This window comes from Propithecus coquereli, unplaced genomic scaffold, assembly GCF_000956105.1.
Source record: "Propithecus coquereli isolate 6110/MARCELLA unplaced genomic scaffold, Pcoq_1.0 Scaffold2, whole genome shotgun sequence".
NCBI lineage: Eukaryota > Metazoa > Chordata > Mammalia > Primates > Indriidae > Propithecus > Propithecus coquereli.
In genome coordinates, this window is record NW_012144966.1 from 16855991 (window position 1) to 16878018 (window position 22028).

The following is a 22028-nucleotide window of genomic DNA, read 5'->3' on the forward strand; positions in this document are numbered from 1 at the left end:
CAAGACACTACTGTGTTACATCAAGAAATAACTTTATCCAAAGGGAATTCAAATGGAATATATATTCAACATCAATTCATATATTAGTAACTTATACACATATTATCAAGTGTAACATCCATAAAAGCACAAAATAGTCTCTCACGATTTCCACCAAATTTCTAGCTTTCCTTATGTGTCCCTTCCATGACTATCAACCACACATATAAAGAGAGTAGGAGAGATTTACTAAAGATGTCTTTCCAGGAAATTTATGAAATGAAAACGGCAAACTATGCCAAAAGATAGCGTAAGTTGGGGCCCTAAATTTACTTTGGAAACACTGCCTAAGGCACTACCAAAGTGAACAGTTGTAAATCCCTGATCAGACTTTAAATTTTTATGGTCTTAAAATTTCAGTTCTAACTATAAGGTAAGGTGACTAGGACAGTTGTTATAATATTTTCTCAGTACAGGCATATGTGAGAAATATTATATCTATCCAGGGCCCTGTCACTGCAATATATGTTTGTATTATATCTGATTACACGAAGTGCGAAAGTCAATTTGGTTAATTTTTCTTTAAATGCATTTTAAGAACAAATGGCACATGAATAAATAGTGGCACAATAGAGAAAAGGACTATTTTAATATAAAATAATATTAAATCAGTATGTGATGATGTTGAGTGTTAAAATTGTAAGAATTTTAGAAACTGATAATTCAGAAATTATACATGCTTTTATTCAAAACTACAAAAACGTACCAATTACCCTAATTTGCTGGAATCACAGTTCTTATGAATAACAGCATCTACTGATGATCCTGAACAAGAATTAATAATTTAAAAAAAAACTTTTTTACAGAGAACAATTCTGGTAAAATCAGAATATAAAATTATGAAGACCAGCTCAAATTGACAGTGATGGCTGTTATTTGGCCAACCAATGAGTGCTCAGCAGTTTCCTGTACCCTGCACAGGTGACTTAGGTGCTGCTGAGGAGCTGGTGAACAAGAATGAGGAGTAGGCCCAGTGGGTGGGGCTCTGGACCCTGCCCCAGCATTAAACAGAGAAGCTCCATTTCTGTTTTGCCATACATTGAGAATATGTGTAAGTCATTTTTTAAAAAGCTTCCTATGATTAAAAGGGAAAATTCTGAAAACCAGAACAACACGGCTCTGTTGTTTCCAAGCACACAAAGAGAACCGAATTAGGACATCTGAGACAACCATGGCTCCAAATAATTGGAAGAATAATCAGTTTTCTTCTTCCTTATTGGTAATGTCAAAATTGACTAAGGGCCGGGCGCAGTGGCTCACGCCTGTAATCCTAGCACTCTGGGAGGCCAAGGCAGGTGGATTGCTTGAGCTCAGGAGTTCGAGACCAGCCTGAGCAAGAGTGAGACCCCGTCTCTACTAAAAATAGAAAGAAATTAGCTGGACCAACAAAAATAGAAAAAATTAGCCGGGCATGGTGGCACATGCCTGTAGTCCCAGCTACTCGGGAGGCTGAGGCAGAAGGATCGCTTGAGCCCAGGAGTTTGAGGTTGCTGTGAGCTAGGCTGACGCCATGGCACTCTAGCCCAGGCAACACAGTGAGACTCTGTCTCAAAAAAAAAAAAAAAACTAAGGAGCCATACTAGAGAGTAGCAGACTACTAGTTGGGTACCTTCCAATTAACAGCACAAATCCAGAGGCCAACTAGCCAAGCAGGAAGGTGGTAGGTAACTGCTCACCTGGGCTAAGCAACCATGACAGCAGGCAGGTCCCCTCTCAGCCTGACCTTGGCAATGAGAATATTTCCGAGAAGCCAAAGCTGTTAGTAGCTGACAGCCCAGTTCCTTCAGACATTGCAGAGAACAAGAGATATGGGCTGTGGGACAGGTTTTCAATAAAGTGAGAGTCATGTCAACACGGCACTGTGCATCTACTTAAGGATATGTTATAAACATACAATTTTAAATGTTAAACTACTGAAGATAATTGGCCAATATACAGATATGCATAGTACTTAGCACACAGGTCCTCAATAAAATGTTACTACATCTATTTTGGAAATGTAATGTTCACTAAGTAATATGTTGTAAAGTGTAACAGTCAGGAAAAAAAATTCTACTCTAAAAAAAAGTATGTAAAGTACACTCTATCTTAATGCAGCATTCAGAAAGGGTTTTTTTTGTTTGTTTTTTTTTTCTCTTTTTAAGTTACAACAGGTTTTATGCTTCATATGATATATTCTGTACTTAGGAAATAGCACATTACTAAAACGTAAAATGTGATTTTGACTAACAGATAACCAGTATCATGAGATTAAAAGTCAGACCAAAATGCCACTTAAAAAAAGGAGAAAACATACAAATGAATCTGTACAGATCAATGTATGGGACCTTAGCAAGGAAAGTATAAAAACTTTTTTTTAATAAGTAAAATCTTTCATTAGTCAGAAATAAATGGAATTCTGAATTTCACCTTATATGTCTGGTCCTCATAGCTTTCCTGGATAAAGCAGTCCTAACCATTTTAACAAATCTCAATTAAAATAATCTAATAAGGTAGAATCTGGAAGAATCTATCATCTATGCAGCTACAGAATCCTGAGTGTCACATTCAATCGATGAAAAGAAAGGCTGAATCTGACCACGTTTACAGATTTCCACAATGAAAATAAAATATCTAGAAAGACAAATAAAAATGGCTTACTTACATGAGGTTTTTTTTTTTTAATTGATTGTACATTTAAAAAATTGAATATGTGTTTTTCCTGTTCCTTTAGTACTTTTCATGAAGTCCTATGTAAGTGCATGCTGTTTTGTAAACTGTAGTATCCAAATTGCAGCAAAAATCAGATGCAATTAAAGGAGGTTTTACCCCATGGAAAAGCACTGAATGCAGAATTCCAGTAACAAATTCAATCTCATCCAATTTAAGAAGCTCTCGTTATCAGGTATGAACACTGGCTCTAACATGCACTATGAACCAAGTACAGCTACCTGCAAATCACATCATCCCAACAATTTTTCATTCTAATGACAAACATTTAAAAACATCATTTTCACCATATGAAAGTAAAAAACAACAATGACAAACTGGGGTTTTCCCACACTAGTTTCTAATCCAAATAGCCTCACTGCAATTACTGTAAATCACTAGTAATCACTGAATTGATTGGGCAAAGATGGATGTGGCACTATCACTCCAAAAAAGGAAAAAAGAATGCTTTAAACAGATACAATCCATAGAAAACTGGATCTACATCATAAATGCTGGAGGTGAAGAGTACATAAAATGACAGATACACGATTCTGGGTAAAAGGTGGCATTGCTCCACACAGCACAAAAGAATTCTATTGAAGTGGTCACAGCTCCTCTTATTTCGTAGCTGGGTTCTTGGGAGGAAGCAGTTTGTAGGTGTTGAAGTAGCCCACCACCTGCTGGGGAACTTCTGCCAACACACACTGAGCAAGTGCTTCTTTCGGAGCCTTGTGAAAAACAAAATCAAAACAACTTTATCAGCAACTGAATTTTTACTGGCTTGTTGAAAAAAGACTAGGGATACTTCAGAAGCCATTAAAAAGCAGTAATTCCCAATTCCTAGGCCCATATGTTTTCTGAGGAATAGTCCACGAAATATGGAATAAGCTAAGTAACCGATGTTACTTATGATTGCTGTTATTACATTATCCCTGCTAACATTTATCAAGCCCTTTTCCAGTTCCAGCATTTTAACATTTGATGATTTTTTTGTTGTTGTTCTTTAACTTTTAAATGTGGGTCTTTCATTCACTTGGTATTAAATTTTTTTACTCTTTATTGTGAAATAATTATAGATTTATAGGAAGTTGCAAAAATAATACAGAGAGGTCCCATGTACCCTTCACCCTGTTTCCTCCAAAGGTAACAGCTTTTGTAACTATAGTACAATATCAAAACCAGGCAACAGGCATTGGTACAGTTCACAGACCTTATTCAGATTGCTAGTTTTACATGCACTCCATTGTATGTGTGGGTATAAAATTCTATACAATTTTGTTACATAGGGAGATCTGTGTAAACACTACCACAATCAAGATACAGAAGTACTTCATCACCACAAAGCTCTCTAACAATACTGCTTTATAATTGCACACATGCCCTCACCCCCTCCCATTGCTGGTAGGAACATTAAATGGTATAGCCACTCTGGAAAAGTTTGACAGTTGCTTTAATAATTAAACATGCAACTACCATGTGACCCAGCAATTGTGCTCCTGGGTATTTATCCCGGAGAAATAAAAGCTTATGTTCACATAAAAACCCATGCATAAATGTCTATATGCAGCTGTATGTACAACAGACAAAACAAGAAACAACTCAGATGTCCTTCAATGGGTGAATGTTTACACAAACTGGGGTAACATCCATAACATGGAATAGTACTCAACAATAAAAAGGAATATATGCAATAACTCGGTGACTCTTGGGAGAATTAGGCTGAGTAAAAAAAAACACCAGTCCCAAAAGGTTACATACTATATGATGATTCCATTTATGTTATATTCTTGATATGACAAAATTACAGAAATGGAGAACAGATTAGTGGTTGCCAAGGGTTAAGGAAAAGATAGAGGTGGAAGGGAAATGGATGTGGCTATAAGAGGGCACATGAGGGATCCCTGTGGTGATGTATCTTGATTATATCAATGTAAATATCCTGGTTATGATTCTGTTCCACAGTTTTTCAAGATGTTACCACTGAAGTATACTACATACAACAGCTTGCTGAGAAATTTTCATCAAACCAACTTCCAGCTTGATAAATTAAGCATGTATTCATATAGCGCTTCTTTCTGTTGTTACAAAGGTAAAGATAAAATATATCTTAAGACATTCACAACAATACCGTTTTTAACAATTTGTCATATAGACTCCAAGAAGCACACTGTATACACCCAGAAGCAACACTCCAAATCCAATTAGAGCTCTCAAATGGAAAAAACACAGTGTTCACACATTTTCTAACCCCACACCTACTCAACTTGCCTGCTTGTGGACAGGCAAAGGTCTGTGTTCAAACGTCTTACTGTTTGAATAAGGAAGAATAATACTCACATTCTGGAACTGTCTGAAAGGCACAAACTGGACAATATCTCTGATGGCCACCTCTCCCGATGGGGAACGAAGACTTCCACCATCACCATCCAGAAACTCCATGGCACTAAAGTCAGCACCTCCAACTCCAACGATGATGATGGACATGGGTAGCTTGGCAGCATTAACTATAGCGTGTCTGGTTTCATCAAGGTCTGTGATCACACCATCAGTAATGATCAAGAGCACAAAATATTGCTGCCAAAAAAAAGAAATTATGTCCACTGAGCAAGTCAAACTCCCAAACAATAAAAGCTATGGTTAATGATAGTTCTAGCTTGATGAGTCATTCAGTCTCTATCTTGTTCATTTTCCTTGGCAGTCTCTACCTAGGATACCACCTGCATAAAATGTTCTAAGATTCTCTGATGACAAGGAAATGGACTCTTACAAAAACTACAGGCTCATTAAAAGTGCAGCAGACCACAAAATAGGGTTGCCAAAATAGACAGAAGCATGGCATCTAAATGTCAAAGATTAACCTTTCAGTAAGCATAGGAATAAACACTTTAATTTAACTGAACTATTAAATATGTCAAAGTATCAATAAAGGGACCAAGTAATAACTTCATTCTCAAAAGATCAAATAAATACAGAAGTAGTAGAATTGTTTACCATGCTAAATTATACATTTTAAAAAACGGATATGGTTTAAGGGGGGAATCTTTCTCTACATTCAGTCATCTCTGATAAAACTTTTCATGGTAGGAAAATGTGACAGAAAGTTGTGACTCCATCTTTTGGGCCATTTAAGTCTAGAATGGAATAAAATTTATAATAGTAGCTAACGTGCTGAATGTTTACTCGTGACCCCATGCACTGTGCACTTTATACGAATTATTATATTTAGCTCTTTCAACAACTGTTTGAGGTAGTTTCCTTTACCTTACTTCTGAGTATAATTAAAATAAGAGAGATTTGGTGTCCAAGGTCCAATAGGTAAGGTTAACCAATTCAAATCTCTTCAGTACAGTAAGTAATCTTGCAATTACAATGGATGCACTAAGTCATCAAGTCTTAGTTTGTTAAGTCTACTTCAAAAAGGTAGCTAATAGCCTTTTTTGGTAGAATCTTCAGAAAATTAATTCAAAAGAGACAGAGAAAAGATTCATGAATGTAAGCAATGTTTTGTTGTTGTCTTATTCTTTTTTTTTTTTTTTTTCCCCAAGACAGAGTCTCGCTCTGTCACCCTGGCTAGAGTGCAGCAACATCATTATAGCGCACAGCAACATCAAACTCCTGGGCTCAGGCAATACTCCTGGGGCTACAGGCATGCGCCACCACACCCATCTAATTGTTCTATTTTTTTGTAGAGACAGGGTCTTGCTCTTGTTCGGGCTAGTCTCAAACTCCTGCCCTCAAGTGGCCCTCCTGTCTCAGCTTCCCAGAGTGCTAGGATTACAAGTGTGAGCCACCACATCTGACCAACTTTGTCTTATTCTTAATGATCATTAATTTAACAATAGATGTTACTCCCAAGCCAAGGATGACTAAACCATGGCATCTTGCCCTAACTCTGTATTGAGACAGACTAAATAAATGGAAAAATGGCAACAGGAGCAAGTACCAATCCACATTCTTCGCATCCCCTGGCCACAGAACACTTACAGAAGCTGTTTGCTGTTGTGTGGCTGCAGCAGCAAATCTGGCCACGTGATTTATGATTGGAGAAAAATTAGTTGGTCCATAGAGTTTTATCTGAGGAAGACAAGCCCGGTACGCATCTACAATGCCTTGGATTCCTAGACCAAAAAAAGCAGTATTAAAAATTCTCAAGCACAATATGTTTACTTATAATATGGGCTAATTATATCTATCAACATATAGTGTTTTAAATAGTCAAAAGTTCTATATTCAGGAGTTCCTCTAAGCTATGTGTTACAAAACTCCAAAGCTATGCTCTATTACAAAAACCTATAAACTCTGCCCTTCCCCAGTAAATGGCATTTATTCTCATCTCAGTTGAATTGTTCATTAGTCTACAGTAGGACTGTTACATTTGTGCTTAATTTTGATGTGTTTTGGGAAGGTGACTGATGGAAAAAGAACCACAAAAAAGGTGCTATATCATACAACTAATGATAAAAGGTAAGAAAAAGTTCCTGATAAAATTTTTTTAAAAATCACATATATGGCCAGAGGTTCCACAAAAATAGCAGATGGCTATAAACCTAATATTAATCCTAGTTAATTAATTGATGCAAGTGTTTATTCAATAACTTAAAGGTTAAGCATAGTATCGTAGACTGTATTAGTTCCAGATATTCACTTCCAGGTTACTTACCCATTTTGCTGTGGAAACACTAATGTGTTTGTTTATGGGCTACTGCCCAGGGCCTGCTGGAGGTAGGTTAAAAGTTGGACAGCACCATTTGACTAGCTTTGAGCAATGCATGTGAATGAACATGATATCCCTGCCTAAGCAGATGTCTTCAGAACTACTGCCTGTCTCCTCCAGCTCTCTTGCTCTTTCCCTCTGCCATGAGAGCAGCACATCCCAATTGGGGGCTGCTCCTTCAGCCTAAGTCCCAATATAAGAAACAGAGCAGAGCTACAATCTAGCCACATGTAAAATGAGCAAGAAATAAACTGTCATTATAAGCCACTGTGATTTGGAGATTGTTTATCCTAACAGCACAATTTAATGAAAGTTGACTGACATTGCTGGTAAAAGCACTGCCGATGCAACCCATATCCCACATATGCACCTATTGAATCTGCCCTTAATGTCAGAGTGTTTAGGATACAGGTAGGATACTAGAAATCCTAAAGAATCCCCCCCAGTACTTGCTGGGGTCATCCAGATATCTCCCACAAAAAAAAACTTTTAATGTAAACCAAAACAGGTCTCTTGCTTTAAAAATGTCCAATAGAACACAGGGCAACAAGGAAGAGAAACATATACAGTCATGTGTTGTTTAACAACAGGGATACATTCTGAGAAATGTGTTGTTAGGCAATTTCATCACCGTGCATTGTGGAACATCAGAGTGTAGTTACACAAACCTAGATAGATGGTGCAGCCTACTACATACCTAGGCTATACGACAAGTACAGCCTATTGCTCCTAGACTAAAAACCTGTACAGCACGTTACTGTACTGAATACTACAGGCAATTAACACAATGGTAATTTGTGTGCCAAAACATATATAAACACAGAAAATATAGAAAAGGTATAATAGAAATATGGTATTACAATCTTATGGGACCACAGTCATATACACGTTCCATCATTGACCAAAACATTGTGATTTGGTGCATGACTGTACTTGATCTAAAAGCTTCACAAGACCAGCTCCCCCCTTTTAAAATTTAAGAGTTCCAATGAACTCCTCTTAGTTACTTTGAACTTAGAACCAAGTAGTCCTATAACCAACCCCTGAGAACATAACTCATTCATATGTGGAGGTGGTTTTACATGCTAAGGTGCATGTAACTAAGAGTTAGCCCAGTAGTAATAAAAATAATGTTAACATCTGCTAGCAGCAGAATCTCACTGCAGTGACAAATGCTGCAGAAAAATTGAGCCCATTACTACAGCATTAATGTTTTCTTCCAATTCGATCATCTTAGTTGCTTTTTTACCTGAAGGTATAAACAATTAATTTAATTTAATTTATTCGCAAATATCAATAGCATTCAATTCCTCAACTAAAACTGAATTATGCCAAAATCCTTCCTTTGAATTAAAGAAACAAGTGAGACATGCTATTTCTAGGCAACTAATTTGAAGGATTAATTAGGCAAAGGGATTAAACTTCTTTGCCTCAAAATAAGACTCTGTATTTTTTTTCTGTACAGTATCTCCTTTGTCTAAAACCACATAGACTCTTTTTCAGACTGCAAACCAAAAATAAAAAAGCTGTGCGTGGTGAACAGCCCAAAGATGGGCTCATATAATTCACAGAGTAAATAAACTTTTAAAATGAATTATCGCATGATATGTCATGCATATTTAATTACAAAAAATTCCAGAAATTATTTCAATTTCATCATAAGCATGAAGCACATTTCTTGAAAAGAATAATATTCCCAGTTTCAAATGGCTAGGGATAAAAGAAGTCACAACCAGCCACTGAAAGTGCCTCAAGGGAACACTGAATTAGTATGGAAAAAGTGTTTTGGAAAAAAGGAGAAAACCACAATGCAAACTACCCCCCCAAAAATGTTAATGCTCTTCCACCCTATGAACATTATTTAGAAGAAAAGGAAAGAACACCTTTAGAAAGCTATACATTTTATAACTGTCAGAAGGACCCTTTGCAGAAAATTAGCCTTTTGTCTAGAATTTCAAATTATGCCTCTGCCTGCACACCTACCTTTCCTCCTCTCAACTACTTAGTCTTACGTAATTTAGTGAGAGATTTGACATTTTAGGTTGATTGACCAATGTAGTAAAAAGGAGGAAGCACTTGAATATTTGAGGTGTAAAGAAAAAGTGAAATAACAGACAAATGTCTGCCTCCTGCCCTCTGCAGGAAAAGCTGCTATTTGTAGCTCAATTCTTTGTTCTTTTCATCCACCCCACCCACTTACAGAACACTGTGTGAGCAACAAGTAATTAGATGCTGAATGCTTTTTTCTTTGCGCAGTGACTGACACTGAGGAAAGCTTCAAAAGATCTGCCTGCTGAATTATTCTTTTTATTGAAGGTTTATTTTTAAATCAATTTATACATGAACATACTTTTAATATATGATAATTTTTATTGATTTACTCCCATGACTGAGAATTTCTTTGTTCTATTAAACCTCTGAAGGTAGAAGAATTTATCTTACAACCTCCATCATTATAATACTGATTTGCTCCATAATTATCATTATCACCCAAACTACCAACCTGATGCAATTTTTCTACCTTATACAACAGAAAGTTAAATATGTAACAAAATGAAAACTAGAGATGAAATCTGACTAGTTTTAAACCAGGAGAATAAAACAAATAACAAAGACTAGTCTGGTTTTGAATTTAAAGTCCTCATGTTTGTTTTTTTAACTTACCATTACAATAGGGATTGGATGGGTTAAAATTCATTGGAAATTCATGTGATACCTGTCAAAAATGAAAGAGGATTGATGAGGCCTGTATTGCTCTTCTAGAAGGCAAAGCTTTAAAATGAAATTTCCTCTTACCTGCCACTGAGGAGGTATCTGAGCTCCAAAACCAAAAGCTGGAAACATCTTATCACTAAAAAGAAAAATTTTAAAAAAGTAACATATTATTTTTTTCAAAATAAAAATAGCTTTATCTTTACTCATAATAAAATTAATATGAACTAATTTCAAAAAATTGAAATCTTAGAAAAGTATAAAGATAAAACAAAGATTACCCATAATAACTGCCAGAGAGAATCGACATTAATTTTTGACAACTCATGTTCTAAATATTTTTCCATGTATTGTGAAAGAAAAATGTTTCTCTCTGTATTTTATAAAAGTGGAATTAATATTCACATTTTATAACCTACTCTTTTCTACTTAAATCTTGTGCATCACTTCACTGAACAATGTGTAAATAAATCCCTAAAATCACAAGTTTTTTCATTTGTTTACAGCAAACTCATTTGGCAGCAAAATCTGATCTCAGCTGAGAAGAGGTTAATTTACAGCATTTATTTATGCCACTTAATATGAATATTCATATATTTGGCCACAGAAACACAGTACAAATGCCGTAGGTCATAAAACTCTCAGGTTTCTGTAGCAAAATGTATTTGCCAATATTTGGCTTCAAGCATTTAGAGATAGGGACTGTGGACCTGAACATATAAAATCCTGTGAATGGTTGCTGAGTACCCCACTGTGTGGATATTCTCCCCTCTATGTCAGATAGCTAATGTTCTGCCATTAAAACACTGTAATGAACATATAAATTTTTCTATTAGGGCTATTCTTTTTGTATTTATTCTTCATGGTTCTTTTTGCATTGAAGATAGAACCTTTGCCATGTCAGAAATATTTTTCCCAATTTGCAGTCCATCTTTAACTTTGTTTAAAGTATATTTCTTTTCAGAGTTTTTAATATCAATAAATGTGAACACATAAAAACTCTTTTGTGATTTCTTCTTTCTTGGTCTTGCCTGCCTTCTCTGTCTTACCTAAAGGCCTTTCTCTCAATGCAAGGTTATAGAAAATTCACATATATTTTCTCCTAGAACTATCAAGTTTGCTTTTGATATCAAACTTAAAATTCATCTGGAAAGTGTTTTGGAGTAGGATATGAAGCAGAAACTGCTGCTGTCTACAAATATCTATTCTTCTCTTCTTTAATAACAGAATACCTGAACTAGAGATTGCACCTCCTACCTCCTTTGAGCTAGATGTGGTGAGGTGGCTAGATTCTAGCCAAGGAGATGCGAGTAGAAGTGAATTGTCAGCCACTTCTGAATCATGCCCCTAAAAGGGAATGCACATGTGTTCCCAGGTTCCTTTCTTCTCTTCCCACTGGGTGGAGAAGACGAGAACCAGAGCAGCTACCTTGGACCCAGGGCTGGAAGTTATGAATTGAGAATGACAGAACTGCCCTATCAGTCCTAACTACTTACCGCTAGACACGCAACATGAAAGAGAAATAAACCTCTATTTTATCAAAGCCACTTTGTTTTTGGGTGTCTGTTTCAGCAGTATGGCTCTAAACTCTAATTTATACAGAATAGTATCCTAACATACACACGTCTGAATCAGGGATCCAAATTCAATTCTTGTCCAGTTTGACAGCTGTTAAAACTCCTTCCCCTAAATTCACTTATACATGTGTGTCTATTTCTGGACTACTTGCTTGTTTCCACTGGTCATGTATTCCATCCTTTTTTTTTTTTTGAGACAGAGTCTCACTCTCTTGCCTAGGCTAGAGTGCCATGGCATCAGCCTAGCTCACAGCAACCTCAAACTCCTGAGCTCGAGTGATCCTACTGCCTCAGCCTCCCGGGTAGCTGGGACTACAGGCACGTGCCACTGTGCCTGGCTAATTTTTTCTATTTTTAGTTGTTTGGCTAATTTCTTTCTACTTATAGTAGAGACGGGGTCTCCCTCTTGCTCAGGCTGGTCTCGAACTCCTAAGCTCAAGCAATCCTCCTGCCTCAGCCTCCGTGAGTGCTAGGATTATAGGCGTGAGCCACCGCGCCCAGCCCATCCTCTTAATTAAGATAACTTTAATATAAGTTTTAATATCTGCTAGAGCAAATTCTCCTTCATTTTTTTTTTCTTTTTTGCTAGAAAATTTCTTGGCTATTCTGATTCATTTTTCCTTCTAGAAAATTTTAAGAATCATTTTGTCAGGGTTCCATTGCAATTTTGATAAAAATTGATTAATTCAGGGAGAAAATTTTACATCATCATTATGACATCTGCCTATCTAGAAATCGTGGTATATCTTTCCACTTGTTTAAATACGAGTTTCTTCTTTGTCCTTCAGTACAATTTTGTAGTTTTCTTTACTAATGATCCTAGACTTTTTACTAAATTCATTTTCATTTTTTCATTATATTATGAATTGCAACTTTTATCCACTATCATTATTTGAATTGGTTACTGCTGGTTAGTGAGAAATTGTTAATGTTTTAATTTTATGTTGTATCTGACCACCTTTCTGAACTCACTACTATCTAATATTTTTTAGTTGATTTCTTTTAGGTTTGCATTCATTCCTTACAGGTTTGTTAGAATTTAAGTATGAAATTGTCCTGACCTGGTGCCTTTGTGAGGAGTGGCTCTTTGACTACCTACCTGTTCCATTCCTTCCATGGTTCCTGGTCTATTCAGGTTTTCTGCCTCTTTGAGTCAACTTTGGTAATGTACAGCTTGCTAAAATATCATCCTTTAATCCAGATTTTTGGGTCAGTGCTACCAAAGTTTCCCTAAGTTTTGCTGAACTTTCGAAGAACCACCTCTTGATTTAATTTTTAAGTTTGGTGGTTTTTCTTTAAACTTTCCAAAGCATTACTATTAGAGCATGTCTCTAGAGCCCAACAGCCCAGGCTCAATCCATCTCTGCCAGTTACCAACTGAGTGACACTAGACAAGTTATATAACACTCTGTGCCTCGGTTTTCTCATCTGTACAATGCAGATGAAAGTACCCATGGCACAGTGAAGTATGAGGATTAGATGAATATCACCTAGAAAATGCTTTAAATTATCCCTGGTACATAATGGCTAACACGTATATGGAATTCTATTATTATTATTATTATTCCTTTATTTTTTCTTCCTATTCTTTAATTTTATTTTGTTGAAAAACTAGTTCATTTATATCTAATTCTTCTTGTTGAAAAATAAAAGCATGTAAAGCCAGAAATTTTCCCTATAGAAACAGTACCACATATAGTCTTCTCATTGTCCTTTATTTCTAGATAGTCTATTTTTACACTTTGATTTCCTCTATGATCTAAGAACCACTTGAGTTTTTTATTTCCATGTGGTAAATTTTCTTTAGTTATTCTTTTGTTATTAACTTCCAGGTGACAGTCTGAGAAAACAACCCTACAAATTTCCTACTTTTTATATAAGAATCCCATTATAATTGGGTTACTTTGAAATTTTTATTACATTTCCAGCTATTTTTACTTGAAATACTTAATACTCTGATATTAAACATGTTCATGGTTATATTTTTATTTTGGATTATAGTAAAAAGTACTCTATAATTTTTTACTATATTTAATGACTTTTGCCTTAAAGTTTACTAGCCTGATATTGGAATTGCCACCCTTGCTTTAGATATGTTTGCATTTGCCTGAAAATTTCACCTCTTTAAATGCCATGACAGATTAATGAAAAGCTCCATCAATATGTAAGGGCTTTTATCATTAAATATTAATAGGCAAAAACAAGTGAAAATTTATCCTGTGTTCTAATAGATCCAGAAAAAAAAATACTAACACAGATTTTTTTCTTATTGTTTAGTAAATCTTCAAGAGGATCTATTTAAATATATTCAAAATCTAATCACTGAGAATTCATTCAGAATATTTTACAGCAATTAAATTATCTTTCAGTACTTGTTAAAAGTCACCATTAATAATAATTTGATAAATGCCAAGGAAATAGGTAAGAAATAGTTTTTACTAGTGTTTACAAAACATGTCATCTGAACTTTAATCACATACAACTTATGCCTAATGAATAAACCCCAAGGAAACAAGATCAAAGAAAGAACAGCCTTGCTGATACAGATCAGCTAATAAATAAGCAAGCTACACATAATATAACCAATCACAGCAAGAGATTTGAGATCAAAGGTAAACACTAAGATTGCCACAAAGAGAAAAACAAAAGAAAACAAGGGAAATTTTAAGGAGAAAGCTTTTCCTCCCAGCACCCTCATCCTACCACCTATATCTGAGTTCTAGCCATCTGACGAAACAGAAACTGCCCTTTCCGGGGAGTTATGAAAACAAGCATTTTAGTTTTTCCAAAATCATACTCACGCATCATAATCTTGAATGACCAGTCCCACAGACCAGATAGCCGTCAAATACTCATTAACACCATTGGGGCTGATGTAATGAAGGGAGTCTGGAGACCTTGGGTCACCATTGGAGCCAGTGAAGTCCACTCCCACCTGTCAAATAACAATTGCAGCCCTTACCAAGGAGAAGGCTTGATGTCCAGGAAAACTTTAGGAGAGGAGAGACAAACATTCATCCTGGAGCCTGCTACTGCCATTTCCTAATAAATGCCCACCACTATTTCCATAGACAATTAAATAGTTAGGGCCTGAACATGAAACAACCTGTTGTCCCTATTTTTCTAAATGTCTTAAATCATGAATTAACATACCCATTACCTAGACTTAGAAACTGTTTTTTGTAAGTTTGTTTGACTGATGCTTTCTATTACTTAAATTACTTCAGGAGAACCACTAGTTTATACATATCTGCTTTCTCTCGGGAAGAAGAGATCTCATCAAAAAAGCTGAGAGTTTTGATAAACCTATACAACCTGTCTGAGGTCTTTGAGGAGACCATGCTGAGCAGATCGTGTAAATTCATCACAAAGTGAATTTGCAGTAAAAGAAAGAATACTGTAAAATGGAGACAAAAGTAACATGTTACAATCTATGCTGAAAAATTCAGTGTGTTACTTACAGTAAAATTCAGCTGACATCCTCCCATGATATAGTCAAGAAATGTGCATTCTACTGTAATCTAAAAATAAAGAAAAAACTGTTAAAATTACAACTCTCCTACTATACAAGAGAAACAAAAAGCTCTTTGGCATATGTTTTTTAAAGTTTGTAAATTGAACAGCACATGATATAAACATGTGTAAATCATCCCTGCTTTCAAGTTTAACGCATCTCTACCTTTACATGTCATGAATGTATAAGATTTTACTTCAAGATTATAGCAATGTTAACATTAGAATATTAATGGCCAAAGATGAAATACACTCAACTTTGAGTTTTAAGAAATTAATATAATGAGTCTAATATGCTGAGAACTTTAATAAGCATAGTAATCGAGATTTAAAAAAAACAAAAGCAAACAAAAAAAACTCCACTTTTGTTCACTGTAAGAAATCTGACTTTTCCTCTCCACTCATAACATCTCATCTTAAGATTATGATAGAATAAATGCACTGGGTCAGGCCATTTCCATAATGGGCTGGGAAAATACTACAATGCCTTATATTTCCTAAGATAATGAAAAACTTTAATATTCCTTGTCCTTTGCTAAGACATTGTCAAACTTTAGAAGCAAGTTACTTGAAAGATATCTTTACTATCTCCTACTCTATTCTTTTTCCTAAAAGTGACCAGATGTTCATAGGATTTTCAACTGCCTAGAATTCAAGTATTTGTTTGATATAAACCATACTGATAGAAGAACTTGAAATATAATCTCATTACATTATAAGTAGCCAAGGCCAACTAACCTCACAGTGTTTCACAACGATAACACCTGAATTCTTGTAGCTTTTTTTCTTCTGCCTCTTTTTTTCATTTATGCATTCAAATTCAATCTGTAGAAAAAGATGACAAAATGTTTATTTTTATTAGCAATCGTAGAAATGCCAATGCAAATTCAAATAAATGACTTTTTTCTCTTGGAATCAAACCACCTACTGATATAAGTCTGCAGCAAAATACAACTCAGAAACAATTACACAAGGCACTCCTAAAATCACATATCTTTTAAAATAGTTCCCAAGAATAAACATTACCTCGGTAGGTAATTTCCTTGCAATGCTTCAAGTAATAATCTTTCTCTTTTATAATAAAGGAAATATAATATTACCCCTAGCTATTATCAACACAAACACAAAAATACAGCTTTTAGAAAAGAGGGAAAAAAAACCCAACATCATAAAACAAATATATGAAAGCCCAATCCTATGGTAAAATATGCAGCAAAGACCATCTCTTTCCACTGGGAATATATGCTAGAAATAGATCCAATATCTAATACATTCTCCTTTATAGTTCCGTCCCCTAAACAGAATGATCTTCCTTCTACCTCCTATCCACCTATCCATCCTTAAGGCTTGGCTCACATTGTTCTTCTCTGTAATTTCCACCACTGTTCTATCTTCTCTGATCTCCATCCATCTCCTTAAATTTCTACAACCATATAAAATTTAGCTACATACTCTGTATTATTCTCAATTATTTCATTTAATTTCTTCTTCACAACTAGGGTATAATCACCTCCAAGTTATACCTTCAAATTCTCACTGTCTTGCCTAATAGTAGCATAAGAGACACTCAATCAATACTCAATAAGCTGCCTCTTCTGGTTAACAGAAAGCCACTTATATACTTAGTCAGTGCTAATTCTCTAAGAATCAAGCAATGAAAAATACATTTGACACAATCATGCAAAACAGAATTATGTTAAACAAATTCCTTGATGGTTCAGGATCTTGCTAGAGTTTCGGTCATAATCAGAAATATTAATTACTAAGTATTAGAGATACAAAAATGCCCTAAACAGAATTCTCATTGAAAAAGGCTACATTACTTTATTCATTCATACTTTCAGGTTCAATAAGTACTCCTTCGTTCTGCTTAAGCCTGTGTGTCAATGGCTCTCAGGCCTGCCCCCAGCTTTCAGACTCCATGTGTGGGGAGGGGGGTCCTTCTGTTGCAGCACCAGAAAAGGACACTGAGGCCAACTGCCTTGTGTTGGCTGCCAGATGGACCTGCTGTCCACGGGGGACCAATGTCTACTATGGAGGCTGATCCTGCTCTGTTTCTTCTCCACGTGAGTAAAGTATTGCTCCCTCCAGTGCTTGATTGTACTGTGTTGCCTTGGTGACTCCAATACCAAGACACAGTAGACAAAACTGTTTGGACTTCTATTCCTAGTAACTGACATTGTGATGATCTTTGCTATCCTCTATGTAGTTGGGGTCCTTACCTGGCACTGGTAACCAATGACATGGTGTTCTGCTCAATAAAACTCATATCCCAAATGTGAATTTTGGATTATGTGATTATTAAATATTTCAGAGCATTATGAGATATAAAATAAAAACATGGTAAACCATTTGCTATGCCAAAGGAAAAAATGAAATATGGTAATAAATATATAGCCAAACTATAAGGTATATGCAAATACAAAGATATAACTTACAGGTGAATTTCTGGAGGCATCTTTCAGTTTTGTCATGGTGGTTTGAAATGTTCCAATGAGATCATGTGACCCATCATTGTCATAATCATAACACTCTACCTGAAATTAAGTATAACAAAAATATATAAACTTTATTAAATAAGTATAATAAAATATATAAACATCAATATAATTTTATTAAAAAGTGTTGACTGTAATAAATGTAACATATCAAGAAGTGCCATTTTAGTTAAAATAAGTGAAAATGTTTAATATGCAATCCCTACTTGGAAAAGTAGAAATTAACTTCCTAGAGTAGCAATAGTGAAACACTTTCAAATCCCAACTATCCTTAGAATGGGGCTCTAGGATAGATCACAGGCAGATGAAAAACACAAATACTACTTAAATTCCACATTAAGCAGTTTCTAGCTCCTCTATCACGCCCTCTGTAAGTGCTTATAAAGGGCAAAATGAAATTATAGCTTCTTTCTCATCCACTTCTTTACCTCATTAACACTAGGCCAGGACTAAAAGCCATTGTCTAGAGAAAGAAAGGAAGTCAATATTCTAGGTGGCTAACAATTATATAATCAAATCCTAGATAATTTAGATTTACGGAAAATATATTTCATTAGCTACAATCTGGTGAGGCTAGGTTTGTATTAAAAGTTAGATATGATAAATTCAGATTCGCATCATTCTGAGAATCACAACTCTTACAATGAAATGGACAATTCCAAGGCAAGAGAACTCAGTCCACTGAGGAAGTATCTATACGGGGTCATATTTACTCTATTTCCACGTAAGAGAGGGTGAGTTCTAGTCTTATAATGCTCCCTCTCTGAAAGCAGAAAGAAGAGAGGTGAGAGTATTTAATTTGCATGTAGTTTTGTGTCAGGTTGACAGAAGTAACCAAAAAGTAAATATGCACTCGAATACTAGAATATTTTTTGCAGTGGGAAAAATAGGTTTGGTGTGAATTATCAGCAAGCAGAGGTGTTCAAGGGAACTTGAAAACTGGCCATACTAATCATACACATTCAACACCAATGTTTTTATAGTACTTTATAATTTCAAAACAGATTATTTCATTTCTGCAAACATTTATGATGTGCACTGTGCACGTTCTCTAAATAGCATTGTGAGGTACAGAGAGTGGGAATTCTGTTACTATTATTCCCATTTTGCAGAACTAAAACTCGGAGGAACTAAATAAAAAGTCTTAGACAACAGGATGCCTTGTGCGGTAACCAACACAGGTAAAGTAAAGCTATGCTAAGGACACTCTCAAATCCTTCTACAGCCTGTGCTTTAAAATAAAAGCTTGTGACTGAGAAGCAATTTACATTTACCCTCAGCCAAAAGAGAGCTTCATCTTGCTATTATCCTTCACAAAGTGATATTAATCATCAAGTTAAAATGCTTAGGATTTTATATATATACTTGGCAAAGTAATTGTTTTTCCCCTTGGTTCTATGAATTGAGTGCTTACCATAACTGGAAGTCTTAAATTCCTTACTTGTGTTTTCATTCTTCTTCAGGAAGACTAAAAATCAGTCAATCAATAAAATAGCCAAGATCTAGAATTGTAATTTTGAGTTAACAGCAAGGGATTTTTGGGGGTCAGGTGTGGTAATCCCAGCACTTTGGGAGGCTAAGGCAGGAGAATCACCTGAGGCCAGGAATACAAAATCAGCCTGAGCAACATAGTGAGACCCCATCTCCACAAACATTTTAAAAAATAGCCAGGCATGGTGGTGTGTGCCTATAGGCCCAGCTGCTCAGGAAACTGAGGCAAGAGGATTGCTTGAGTCCAGGAGCTGAAGGCTGCAGTGAGCTATGATCATGCCACTGCACTCCAGCCTGGACAACAGCACGAGACCCTCTCACAAAAAAAAAGAAAGGAAGGAAGGAAAGAAGGAAGGGAGGGAGGGAGGAAGGAAAGAAGGAAAGGAAAGAAAAAACAAAAAAAGAAATGCTTTGCAGGCACTTTGGTCACTGACCAAGTCTGACAGTTTGACTCTTGTCCTACATTTTCAATATCCAATTCTTAAACCAAAAGCCTTTTATCTGACTCTTTAATGTATCAAAGGAAAAGAAAGTCAATAATTTTAACAATTTTTTCCAGAGGAAGTAAAACTTAGATAAGGTGGAAAACAAACTATCTTAATATTTTAATAAGTTCATGTTTTTTTAACAGACATTTTTCAATTATGGAAAACAGAACTTTACAATTTAGGGAATAGCTTTGCATTCGGGGAATACCAATTTGTATCTACAAGATTAAGTCTTGATAAGGCCACAATTTTATTTAAACAAAGCTTATAAATAGGGCTAAAACCGTTCATATGTTTAGACTGACTCAAACTTCAGGAAATACAAAAAATATTTTTAAACTAAAAGTTCTGATTATTCACTATAATAAATACAGAAGAAAAGCCCCTCTTGTTCCCTTAAAGGTAGACATGGTATTTATAATCCTGGCATATGTCCAGGTACAGTTTGAGATAAGAAGATTTATATCATTTAATTTCTCTCTTCTCAAGAATTCAAAGACATAGTACTATTGGTTGTTTAAACAACAGTATGCACAATAATGTTATGTATACTGTTGTGCATAACAGTATGCATAATAATGAATGCATGTGCATATGTATATATAAATGTATAATAAATGTATACATATATATTTAACAGCTATACAAAAGATACCTATACATATACAGATACATAATGCATATACATAATATACAGATAATGTATACTGTGCATATGCATAATAAATATGAGGGCTCTCTGGAAAGTATCCAGCTATGGTTAATATAATAAATGTCTCTATTTTTCATATTACATGGCTGGATACTTTCCGGACAGCCCTTGTCTATGCATAATAAATAATAAATGTATGTATATATACATATGTTTATATGTATATATGTAAAAGAATACACACACCACACAATACTACATTCACTAAGGCATTCCCATTTAGGCAAGGTAGCAACATGCATAATTATTTCTCTTATTCACTTGATCTTATGGAAATAATACATGCTAGAGTAATAACATATTGCAGCAAAGAAACTAGCAAGGATTTTGACTCTATTCTCCGCCCTTTACTCTTTACGATGCCTATAAGCAATTTCCAAACAGTAACAGAATCACAAATGTATGACTTTCTGATATTACAAAAAAATACAGAACTAAGTGAAATAAAGTCAGTAATGACGTGTCAAACCAAGTTATGCGTAGTTAAAAACAAACCAAGAAACTTTGAAGAATGAAAGACATTTATCAGAGAAAACTCAGAAAATCAATTTACTTACTATAATAAAATAGCCCTGTAAGCATGCCACTGTGAGCAAAAAAGTTTAAAAAACATTGTTTCATTGTTAACATATCATTACAAACAATCAAATAGTTATGGCTTAGGCATTTTTTCCCCAGACATTGCTGCCTTCTCACATTTAATGATGCTTACTGTTTTTAATGAGAAAAGCAAAAGTGCTGGATTTGGTATAATAATAAAAACTAATTTTTATAGATAGTTTTCTGTTTATTTTGGACCTAAATTTTTCACTGCTGTTTAAAATACCATACAAATCATACCTACATGGGACTTTTAAAGTTCTCTACAAACTGGGAACAATTTTTATGGATCTCAGAAATGAAGTGGTTTTCAATAATAATGGCACCTCTATTGTATTTAATGATTTACAAAATTTTTACTTTTGTTAATTTCATCTTTACTTTTTTGTAAGGCAGAAATTATTATCTCCATTATAAAAGTGAAGAAGTTAATTGACCTACCCAAGATCCCTTAGTTGGTTAAAGGGCTAAGCCAAAACTTGAACTGTGGTCTGACTCCAAACCCTATACTTGTACCACAATATTACCTTTCCTGTTTTTACCAAATTAATTTTTTTAAAAAATTGGTCTGCTGACCTCTGAGCATAAGAAAGGCTTCTATTTAGAATTATTTAAAGATGATAACTCTAGTATAAAAGTGTCTCAAAAAATATATGTGCATACACCTACATATATATGTATAGCTATTGCTAAATGCCTATGAACAAAAACATTAAAAAAGCCCACTGAAACATCTGCTGTTTGCTGTTTCCAGCCCACTTCCCTGACTCTCTAAAACTAAAGCCATTTATAAGCTTTCAGTGAATTATACCTTGCTCTGAAAATAAGGAACAGAAATGCCACCACTATTCTCTTCCCTTGCTAAGGGCTGGAGGAAGTGTTAGGTTCTTAGGGTAACATTTACTTTTATCTGCAAGGGACACACCAAAGGCAAAGAATGTAGTTATACGTATCACCTATTGGCAGAGCAAAGCAATCTTATTAAAATATATA

The 22028-nt window shown here is 35.1% G+C and overlaps 1 protein-coding gene across 1 annotated transcript in view; it reads right to left on the reverse strand.

The window, feature by feature from the left end:
* Positions 1 to 3085: 3085 nt before the first annotated feature.
* Positions 3086 to 22028, reverse strand: part of CPNE3 (copine III) — a 44990-nt gene continuing 26047 nt past the window's right edge. The window contains exons 6-14 of the mRNA XM_012643547.1: positions 17685 to 17783; positions 15985 to 16071; positions 15195 to 15254; positions 14535 to 14668; positions 10241 to 10295; positions 10109 to 10160; positions 6715 to 6848; positions 5068 to 5304; positions 3086 to 3458 (exon numbers count right to left, since the gene is read on the reverse strand). Of these exons, the coding sequence (XP_012499001.1) occupies positions 3348 to 3458; positions 5068 to 5304; positions 6715 to 6848; positions 10109 to 10160; positions 10241 to 10295; positions 14535 to 14668; positions 15195 to 15254; positions 15985 to 16071; positions 17685 to 17783 (969 nt within the window). The 3' untranslated portion in view covers positions 3086 to 3347. The remainder of the gene's footprint in view (positions 3459 to 5067; positions 5305 to 6714; positions 6849 to 10108; positions 10161 to 10240; positions 10296 to 14534; positions 14669 to 15194; positions 15255 to 15984; positions 16072 to 17684; positions 17784 to 22028) is intronic.